This window comes from Carlito syrichta, unplaced genomic scaffold (assembly GCF_000164805.1).
Source record: "Carlito syrichta isolate Samal-C Ts95f unplaced genomic scaffold, Tarsius_syrichta-2.0.1 Scaffold305683, whole genome shotgun sequence".
In the NCBI taxonomy this organism is placed as follows: domain Eukaryota; kingdom Metazoa; phylum Chordata; class Mammalia; order Primates; family Tarsiidae; genus Carlito; species Carlito syrichta.
Window position 1 is genome coordinate 308698 of NW_007249779.1, and position 11263 is coordinate 319960.

At 52.5% G+C, this 11263-nt stretch overlaps 1 protein-coding gene across 1 annotated transcript in view; it reads left to right on the top strand.

The window, feature by feature from the left end:
- Positions 1 to 6454: 6454 nt before the first annotated feature.
- The window catches only part of NATD1 (N-acetyltransferase domain containing 1), a 29921-nt gene continuing 25112 nt past the window's right edge, over positions 6455 to 11263 (top strand). Inside the window, exon 1 of the mRNA XM_021714585.1 lies at positions 6455 to 6668. Coding sequence (XP_021570260.1) covers positions 6455 to 6668 — 214 coding nt within the window. The remainder of the gene's footprint in view (positions 6669 to 11263) is intronic.

Below are 11263 nucleotides of genomic sequence, written 5' to 3' on the forward strand. Positions count from 1 at the left end.
AGATCGTCTCCAAGGCCCGTCCCCTGCCTATCAGACACCGGCCTCACCCTGCCTGTCAAGCATAAGCCCCGCCTTCCGTGGGCCCAGGATCCAGCCCCGCCCACTGCCCGTCAAGCCCGCCCGCCGCCCGGGAAACCCAGGCCCAGTTAGGTTCCGCCCCTCCTCGGCTGGAGCCGCGTCCCTCTGCCTGTCAACACACAAGTCCCGCCTCCTCCTATCAGGCATCAGGCCCCGCCCCCGCGCACCCCTGGAAGGCGCAGCCCCCAGCGGATGCGCTGCGGGCGCGCGTCCCGGTGCGTCATCTGGAAAAACCCCGAGATCCCCAAGAATGGCCCGGTGGGAGGCAGGCGCGGCGGCAGAATGGGTGCTACGGCGGAGTTGGGAGTGCCCTCCTGGGGTGAGACCCAGGGTCAGATCCGACTGGGCAGCTTTGTAACGGTGTTGACCTTGGGCAAGCCGGTGACTCCCTGAGCCTCAGTTTCTGTGCAGGAGCGGCGATAACACCGCTTCCCGGAGCCGCCGATGAGGACGCTCGTGCGCGTTTGTTGACCGACCGGCTTGTGTGCCCTGCGTCAGCAAACTTCCACCGAGCGCCTGCCGCGTGCCAGGCGGATTCGCTGGTGAACGTGGTGATACCTGGTGGCAAGTCAGCACGAGTAGCTCTCTCATAGGTCGTTGCTGCCCCTGTTGTACACAGGGAAAACTGAGGCTCAGGGGGGTGAGGTGGCTCAACGCAGTTTACTCCCTTCTGGAAACCTCGAGGTCCCGTCCTGGGTCTCGATTCTCTCCTCGCCTCTCGGGAACTCAGTTTGCTCATCTGTATAATGGCTGGGTGGGCCAATCCTCCCTCTGCTCCCACATGGAGCCTCAGGTAATTTCAATCTGGTGCTAGGATCCAATGACTCTGGATGCGAAGCCCTGGTTAGTAAGGATAGGGAGCACTGAGCAAGGTCAAGAGGTCAGCCCCTGGCCTCCAGGCAGGCATGAGCATGTGCGCTGTCAGGGACCTCACGTGCGGGAAGCAGATTCACTACCTGCTGGAATCAGGGGGCTGACCTCTGTCTGTCCATGTGTAAAATGGAGATGATCCCAGGGGTCCCTCCCACACAGCTGTGGGGAAGACCAGATGAGATAAGAGCAGAAGCCCTTATAATTATCATCATTCTCTTCCTGTGTCTCTTGCTCATCCTTTCCAGGCAGTGGGATGAAAAATCATGAGTCTGCATCTCAGGCAGGTATGGGTTCAAATGCCAGCTCTTACTAGCTGGATGACCTTGGAGAAGTCCCTGAGCCTCATGGGGATATGAGACCTCTGAAAGCACTCACAAGCTCAGGCTTGGAAGCGCCTGGCCAAGAGCCTGGCACACACTAGGTGCCCAGGAAATGTGAGCTCCTAAACACTATGGGCCGTCTCTATCCCACTGTACTGCCCCAGTGGCCTGTGCTTATTCATCTGTAAATGGGAGCCCAGCAGCGGCTACTGCTCTACCAGAACCGCAAGCCTGGTCCAGTGGGTTTTCTGGGTTCAGGTCCTGCTGATCACTCCAACTTCTGCTCCTCCCACACTCTGCCTTGTCCACTCTGCTCCTTGGTATGTTCAAGGGTCTTAGTGCTGCCTTTCAAAGAGGAGCAGCCAATGCCCGTCCTTCCTCAGGGCCTTTGCCCTTGCCGTGCTCTATGCCTGGAACATCCCTGTCCCTCAAGTTTCCTGGGGCTGGTTCCCTCTCAGGCCTCAGACCTACTCAAAGATGAACTCCCCTAAGAGGCCTTCCAGTCATGGGCCCCAGACAGCCTTAATTCAGGATACAACACTCACACCACCAGTGCCTTTGTTACTGACCATTTTTAATGCAGCCCTCCCCCCAGACTGTCTGCCCATCTCAATCCCAGCTGCCTTCCCATTGCATAGTCCAGAGCTGGGCACCCAGTAGTTCCTGACAAATGTTTGAGGAATGACCAAAGGAAGGAGGAATGCATGCCACAGTTCCTGCATGAAGTGACTCCAGTCCCATTCCAGCCTCTTAGGTGGCCAGATGACTCAGACAGGCCCTCGCATCACATCCGAGGAGTTCACGGATTAGTCAGGAGCCTGATAAACAACCCGAGAATCACAAAACCCCATGTGGGTGCTATAAATAGATGCATGAGCAAAAGTCCCAGGAGGTGCGTGGGCAGGGCGGGCATCTCCACGTGGGTGGGGTCAGGGAAGTCTTCTTGGAAGAGGTGACTTTGAGACTGGACCTTTAGGAATCAGTAGGAGCTTGTCAGGCAAAAGAAGAAAGAGCACCCTGGAAAGGAACAGCAGAGGTGAAGGGTTAGGGTATAAAAAGGGCCACAAAAGAGGGCTCCGCGAGGGCCAGAGCTACCCCACGGGGTATAAGAAGTACTGCTGCAGAACCAGCAGATTTGTGTCTCTTGCTGGCTTGCTGCAGTGACATGTCCTGGTCTCCTTCTGTCTCAAGTGGCATAGTCAGGCTGAGGAACTCTGTGACTGCTCAGAAACCAGAAGGGGCATTTGACATGGGTCACAGGCAGCTGCTTCCTACCATGACTAGTAGGAGAAAAGTCCCAAACCTCTCTCTCTCTGCAGATGCAGGAAAACTGAGGCTCAAGATTGGAAGGAGTGTGGCCAAAATCAGGATACCAAAGTGAGCTGAGATGGGCAGGACCTGGGGTGACAGAGGACTGGAGAGAGAGGATGATCCAAACCCAGGATGGGGCAGCTCATTCATTCATTCATTCAACAAATAGTCATTGAGCATTTACGTATGCCAGGCACTGAGGGTACAACACTGAACAAGACAGACAGGGGAGGTGATGACCTGGTGGGTGAACCAGACGAGCAAAATGTCCAAGTTAAACTATGACAAGTGTGAGGGAATGGGGAGTGTGTCTGGAAGTGCGGGCTGTAAGAGGGAGGCCAGGAAAAGCCTCTCTGGAAGGTGACATGTAAGCAGAGACCTGAGCATGTAAGGGAAGAAGTCACAAGGGTATCTTGGGGAAAAGTATTCCAGGCAGAGAGAACAGCATGTGCAAAGTCCCCGAGGTGGATGGCTTACAGGGGAGTCACAGACAGACTAATGTGGCTGGGGTGTTGGGACGTGAGGGGTGTCTGTTCTCACCTATATGCACCCTTCAGGCATGCTCACTCACACCTTCCTGCATAATCAGCAACCCCACATGTCCCTTTAACTCCTGTGCAAACCCACACACCCCCAAATATGCATGCACACACGAACGCAAACAGGGTGCAAACGTGTGTACATGCACATAAATGGCCACACAGGTACTGGCACATCCAACAGACACAGCTGGCATGCACAGCTGGGCTCAGGGTGTGAGTGGCCCTGTCTCCAAGCAGGGGTCTCCACGACTAGCTGCCCCACAGCGCCCTCTGGTGTCCAGGCCCTGAACGGCGGTGTTCTGGGGCGCCAGGCTAGGGCAGGTTCCTCCATCCTCTCCTCTGCTTTGACCAAGGTCCAGCCACCACCTCCTCTCTGTGCTTCCTGCCCCCAGGCCTTCCACACGGCAGCCAGAGACAGCCTTCCAAAACAGGGCTGGCCACGCTTCAAATCTTGCCATGGCTCCCTAGGCGTGGAACTTTCAGCACTCCAGCCCCTGCTGACATCTCCAGACATGCCTCCGTCCAACCGCTCCCAACCCAAGCTTTCCTCCCTGGACCTTTCTTTGCAAAGGCTGTTCCCTCAGCCAGGAATGCCCTTCCCTGTCTTCCCACCTGACACATTTGCTCCGCTCCTTGAAGGCCCAAAACTAGGATGAGAGGCCCTCCCTGACACCACCCGCCCAGTGCCCCGACCCAGGACCCTGTCACCATGGATCACCTGCTTCATCAGTGGCTGCATCCCCATCTGCCTCTCTCATTGATCTGATGAAGCTCCAAAGCTCCAAAGCGGCTGGTTCCTCTGGGACCAGCATCGACCATGCAATGAGAATGAGGCTTAGAGGCAGGCAACATATTCTTCCTGGGCATCTCCCGCTCAGGGCAGATTCTGCAGTTGCAAAACACAGAGGAGAAAACCTTGAGGGAGGCTTGCCTACTTTATTTAGATTGTCACCACTCTCGAATATTAAAAGATGAATTTATACAAATGACATACACTACTAGCAAAAAAGCAAGTTCTGCCTCCACAGCTCCTGTGATGTGCTGGTCCCTCAAGGCACATCGTCTCATGGACTCACCATGATGCATGCAGAGGGCAGTGCCTTTGTTTTGACCACTGCAATGTCCCCCGAACATCGGAGGTGTCCAGCTAGCACCTACCTGTGGAATAGAGGAAAACTCACAACACCCTAGCAAGGTGTCTACTACTATCATCTCCATTTAATATATGAGAAAGCTGAGGCTCAGAGAGGTGCTTGAACGCGTCCAAAGCCGCTGGAAATTGTTCAAACTCTGGTCTGTCAGATGGAGACAGTTTTCCCTGCCCTTTCCTGCTCTTGCTTCCATTAAAACAGTTTACAACACCCTGCTTCTGAGCAAAACAAGCTGCCTTTCAGCTCCTTCACTGCTCTCTGGAAAGAAGCCAGCTCTTTGCTTATAATGGGTCTGGCCTGCCCAATTCCCTGCAGGGTCCCACAGAGACACTGTGGCCACACCATACACCAGTCCAGGGGTCCCAGGAGCCTCAGCATGATGCTGCTCTGTCCCCACAGTCCTCAGGTGTGACTTTTCCTGCCCAGGAAGCAGGAGACAGGCCAAGGGACAGGCATTTATTGGCACTGTGACCCAGTGAAGCCAGTGTGGTTAGATCTTCACCTTACAGAGGAGGAAACTGAGGCCCAAGGTTTCAAGCAGCTTGCCCAGGTCCTACAGCCAGGAAGAATGAAACCAGAATTTTTCAAACCAGACCATCATCATCACAGCCTCCTCTGCATCGGGCTTTTTACTAGAAGGCTTGTGCTTGTTCTCTAGAATCCAAGAGGTAGGAGTGTTCTCCCACACTGTGGGTGAGAAGTCTTGCAAATACAGAGAGACAGAGCAACTTGCAGCCAGGGACAGAAGAGGGTGAAACACCCCCAGGTGGGACTGACTCCACAGCATGGGTGCAGCTCGATGTGTCTGCCTGCAAAGGCTTGTTTTCTCATCTGAGCCAGCAAGTACCGGAGTGACCTTGAGCCAACGGTTTGTCTCAGCCAGGTCTTGTAAGTCACCCCATTCATTCTTGTCAATGCTTCTGTCCCTTTTCAGCTGTTTTAAGCCTGAGCTTACATTCCTCCCATGATGGAGTCTCACTCTCTCATGGCAGGAAGCTCAAACCATTACCAGTTTCTTGTTAAGTGATGTTGAAGGTAGCGTCATGGAGTTCTTATGCTCAAGACCACTCCTTCATTCATCTTGTACTTTCTGAGCATCTGTTTATACCTGACACTGTGGGAAGCACCAAGGATACAGCAAAGAGCAAGACAGACAGTTTCCTGCCCTCTGGGGGAGCCTGAGAAAGAAGGAAAATATATCATCAATGAATATATATATATATATATGATTGCAAATAGTAGTGAGGGTTATGCACAAAAGTAAAGCAGGGTGGTGTAGCAGAGAAGCATCGGGTGGTCAAGGAGGCCTAACTGGAGGAGGTGTCTTCTACACCCAGTCCTGGGTAACAAGAAAGAGTCATGTAAAACTGGGGCTAGGAGCTACTTTAAAATAGCCTGTGGCACATAGTAGGTGCTCAGCGAGAAAAGGTGAGAGGGACTGCTAGCCCACCATGAACTGAACGGGGGGTATTTTTCTCCCCTTCTTCCCAAATTCCCACTAAAATGATAGTAAAATTAAAATATTTTGAGTCACAAATTAATAAGGACAAAGTGTACAGGACAATGACAGGGGATAAGAGAAGTTTACAGAATTTTTGAAGCTGGAAAGTTAATAGTAACCAACTAGGCAGAGTGGAGGAAGCTGAAACCAAATTCTGCAGGAAGAGGAGCTGATCTGAGGCCAGACACCAACATGACAGCCCCCCACCACCACCCAGAAACAGCTTAGGAGGTCACGGGGCCCGGGGGAGGGTGTGCCGGTAGGGATGGAAGCCAAATGAGTTAAGAGTTTGTAAAACCAGTTGTGCCTTCCAGCTTCCCAGAACCCAAGGTCATGAGTCTCCAGATTGAAAGGATCCACTGAGTGCCCAGCTTGATGCAAGAAAACAGGCAATCATGAATTCCCAGGAAAACAAATAACACGAAATAGAAAATGTTGTCATAATGTACGGCACAGCTCAGCCGGGAACAACGTTCACACGACCAACACACTGTAAACACCAAATACTGAGGCATCCGAAAACTGTGATGAAATGAGATCGGGAGCTCGCCGAAGCGAAGTGTAGGCTTCCATGCAGAAACAAACGAAATCCTCCTTCACCTTCCGCAGGAGGAAGCCAGCGGATACAGTCGAAAACCGAAAGGGAAGGACGAGAAGCAACAGCAAGGGAGCACGCGAATGAAAAATGAGGACACGGCGGAGGCCTGGCGAAGCCGGCAAGCGCTGGGGGCTGTGGCGGGGTGTGCTGGGAGCAAGGCCGTGCGCCGCTGCCACGCCCTGCCATTGGTGGGGGGCCGGGGGCAGTTGGGGCGTCGCGTCGGCGTGCAGCGCTCTCCTAAAAACAGGACGTCGCCGGCCAGGAAACCACGGCCGCCCGATGCCCTGCGGCCCCGTACAAGCCCCGGGAGGCGCAGGCCGTGGAAGGAGACGGGCGGGGAGGCCAGCCCGGGTCGTGGAAAGCCAAAACCGGAATATTTTTAGAGAATCTTGAGTCACCGGGGGACGCTCCGGCCGGCCAGCTGCACAGTCGGGGAAAGAGCCCCAAGCCACAGACCACTCCACAGAGCCACAAGGGCGAAAGCGCCGCCATTGTTGCCCAGCCCCCGCCCCCCACAGAGCCCAGGAGCGGAGGGCGAGCTCTGATTGGCTGCGCCTGCTCACGTGGCCTCCTCGCAGCAAGGCAGGCTGGGAGCCGAGGGTCCGCAGTCCGCGGCATCTCCGGCTGGGCGGCTGTACCTGGAAGGTGGGGGGGTGTGCCCCAGGATCTCGCTCAGTTCCCTGGCCTTGGCTGAACGTGCTCTCGGTCCGAGGTCAGAGCTGCAGCCTCGTTGGCCTGACTGTTGGGGGAGTGACGGAGGGGGCTTGGGAAAGTGGGGCCGTGTCTCCCAACCGAAGTCAAGACAGACTTGCCCCGGACCCATGGCAAAGCTTGCAAACGAGAAGTGCCACAAAAGGCTAGTTTTGGGGGGCCACGGTGGCTCCCCCTGTAGTCTCAGCATTATGGGAGACCCAAGCAGGAGGATCGCTTGAGGCCAGGAGTTGGAGGTTACAGTGAGCTATGGCTGTGATCGCGCCACTGTACTCCAACCTGGGCAACAGAGCAAAGCTCTGTCTCTAAATAAATAAATATATATTTTTAAAGGCTGTTTTTGTTTTTTTGGTGTTGTTTTTTTCCTCCCTGAGTGGCTTCCCACATCCCCGTACAGAGAGAAGCAGATGCGTCATCCCAAGAGAAACGCCAATCCGCCGTGTCCGTGGGAGGCACCAGCTCTGAGTCCAGTTCTTCGCTGAGGACAACCCCCTAGGGAAACGCTATTGCCTGCCACCCCTCAAGCTTCTCCAGAGATCAAAGGCTCACTCACCCCATCCTTTCAAGCAAGGGACAGGTCTTCCTTGTATAAGGGAAGAAAGGACATTCAAGTGGCTGATCTTGGGAAACTGCCATTGGGAGGGTTGCAAACATTCTTGGGTGGACGGAAGAATTTGTCCCTGGGTGGAGGAGGGCCGCTGGAAGCTCTTGAGGTCGCTGATGAAGGGAATTCACTTCCTCTCTGGTGCCCAGGATTCAGACTGATCCAGACATCTGTTGGGCGGACAGCCGGGATGCCCCCAGCATGCTTAGAGAAGTGGCTTCCTTTGCCCTCCTGAGGATAGATTTACACTGTCCTGAGTCTGGATAGATTTACACTGTCCTGAGATTTTTTTGTGCCTGGGGACTTCAGAGTCAAGAAAAGTCTGTGGCAGGAAGGATGCACCACCTTCAAGGCTGCTCCTACCCAACAGGGCAGAGTCCACCTTGCACCAAGTTGTTCTAGTGTGGATGGCCTTAGGTGTGGGGCCCCAGGTGGCAGGAGGAGCTGCTGAGATAACCCTGTTGGTGAGGGCCATGCAAGGGCAGGGAAGGAGTAGTCTTGGGCTGGAGATGCCTAGTCTTACCCTCTCTGGGCATGGAGGGCACTGAGCTGGTACCCTCCTTGGTAGCCACATACCCCAAACGTGGGCTCTTCTGCTGGTGGTGAGATCTCTTGCCACTTTTTTTTTTTTAAGAGACAGGGTCTCGCTGAAGTGCAGTGGTACAATCATAGTTCATTGCAGTCTTGAGCTAGCTCAAGCAATCTTCCTGTCTCGGCCTCACAAGTAACTAGGACTGCAGGCGCATGCCATCATGCCCAGCTATTTATTTTTTACTTTTGTAGAAATGGAGGTCTTGCTGTGTTGCTTAGGCGTGTCTTGAACTCTTGGCCTCAAGCAATCCTCATACCTTGGCCTCCCAAAGCACTGGGATTACAGACACAAGCCACCACACCAAGTTCAGGATCTCTCCCTTCTGTCAACTGGTCTCTGCCTTGCTTGCGTCACAAGGAAAGTTTACCAAAGGTTGCAATCTGGTCGGAGTTGCATGGTAGAAACATAGGAAATTCACCAACAGGTCAGCCATGGTGATTCCAGACATTGAGATTACAAAGAATATGTTTTGGGTTTTTTTATACTTTTTCTGTCAAATATTTCTACAAGAAGTGGGTGTTATTTTCAATATATAATAAATACATAGTATTTTAAAGTTAATACAATCAATTAATACAACTATTGTAATACAATATTTTAATATAAATAAGCAAAATAACACAATTGTTTTAACTCTACCTATTCTTTACAGTTCAGATTCTGCCTCTTACATGCAGCCTTCCTGAATTACCCAAACTGAGATCCTCACTGGCTGCCAGAGCTAGAAGAAACTTGACACCATCTAGTGACCAAAATCTCAGATTCAAATAGTATTGGGGCCTGGGTGTGTGTAGTGGTTTGGTGTGAGGCAGATGAGTCATAGCAAATGTTCCCTGATTCTAATTGTGTCCCGTTGTTTTTACAGGGGCAAAGTCAACAGTGCATCTAGGGTCTGACCCCAAGAAAAACTCAAAGCAGCACTGCCTTCACAACCCCTGGCCTCTCACAGGTTCCAGCAGGCATGCATTGAGAAAGGGACGGTGACCAGGGATAGGGAAAATCACAAAATCCTCATTCTGCTTGCCTTCTGCTGCATCACAAACCAACCTAACTCAGGGGTATAAAACCACTGGTGCTGCAGGGATGGCCTGTCTCTGTCCCACGAGGTCCAGGCTTCAGCTAGATCCAGCTGCAGGCTCCCCCACCTGCACGCCCAGCACCTGGACCCTGCCGGGCTGTGGACTGGAGCACCTCCACCTGGCCTCTGCAAGAGTGGCTAAAGCTTCCTCACAGTGTCCTGAAAGAACCAGGATGAGGCTGCCTGATTCAGTGTGCACAATCACCCAACATTACTACTGCCTGACTCTGTGGGTCAAAGCAGCCCACTCAGATTAAGGCGAGGAGACGTAGACTCTCAAAGGAGTCCTGATAGAGAACTTGCAGCCAATTTTTTTTTTAAACCTCCACGCCCCTTCTAGAATGTATCGTGGTCAGTGACTGTTCATGGGGCCACCTAGCACACTTCCTAGTCTGTCAGCATGTCTCCTAGAGCAGGGCCCCTGGCGAGGGCTTCCTCTCCCAATGGGGATGCTGGAGCAAGTCTGGATGGGACAGGTATAGGGATGGAATGTGGGAATGGGACATATAAAAGATTCAGAGGCCATCATGGCTAGTGAGAAAGGGATGGAGGCTGAGGGAGGAGGCCAGAGGATGGAGAGCCTCCTCCAGATTAAGAGTTGGGAGACAGCCGGGCTCGGTTGGCTCAGCCTGTAATCCCGCGCTTTGGGAGGCTGAGGTGAGTGGATTGCCTGAGCCTGTGGGTTCGAGACCCGCCTGGGCAACTTGGCGAGACCTTATCTCTACCATAAATCCCCCCCCAAAAAAAATTAGCCGGTTGTGGTAGTGCGCATGTGTAGTTCCAGCTACTTGGAAGGCTGAGGCGAAGGATCGCCAGAGCCCAGCAGGTCGAGGCTGCGGTGGCCGGAGCGGCTACTGCACTCCAGTCTGGGCAACAGAGTAAAACTCCAACTCAAAACAAACAAACAAACAAACAAATACTTTTAAGAGGAGCATTATGTCAAATTTGGAGGAATCTGGCATTTTTGTATGTCTGCTTGCATCAGTCACTGTGTTCTCACTTAAATGTCATACTGTCTATCTTATCAACTAAAGAACTAAGGCCAAGGCAGGGTAAGATCAATGTACACAGCAAACGAAAACCAGAGCTAGCATTTGAGCCAAGGTCTAATTGTTACAAATGCCATTCATTTTCTGCGAAGAAAAGAGAGAGTTAGGTTGGGCTTGAGGGGCAACAGAATAGGCCATAAACCTGGGGGACTGAGCCATGTACGGCTATGTCTCATCTCATTTTAGTGATCAAAATAAGAGATATCTTCTCAAATGAAAAAATAGACTGGCCATGGTGGCTCACACCTATAATCCCAGTACTTTGGGAGGCTGAGGTGAGAGGATTGCCTGGGCCCATGGGTTCGAGACCAGCCCGGGCAACTTGGTGAGACTTCATTTCTACAATAAATCAAAAAATTAGCCAGATGTGGTGGCGCATACCTGTAGTTCCAGCTACTTGGAAGGCTGAGGCGGAAGGATCGCCGGAGCCCAGCAGGTCGAGGCTGCAGTGGCCATGAGCAGCATGCCACTGCACTCCAGTCCGGGTGACAGAGTGAGACTCCAACTCAAAAAAAATTAAATTAAATTGAAAAAATAAAATGAAAAAATATATAGGAGAAAAAAATTAACAATAACCCAGCCAGGGGTTAGATTGAATACATGAGTTTAATCTATAAAGTAGTATACTAATGGCCATTAAAAGCTAATTTTGAAGAATATTTAATATGACAGAAGTAACTAATAAGATATTAACGGAGCTGGGATCCGTGGCTCAGCCTGTAATCCCGCTTTGGGAGGCTGAGGTGAGTGGATTGCCTGAGCCCGCGAGTTCGAGACCCACCTGGGCAGCGAGACCTCATCTCTACAATAGATCCAAAAATCAGCTGGGCATGGTAGCGCATGCCTGTAATTCTG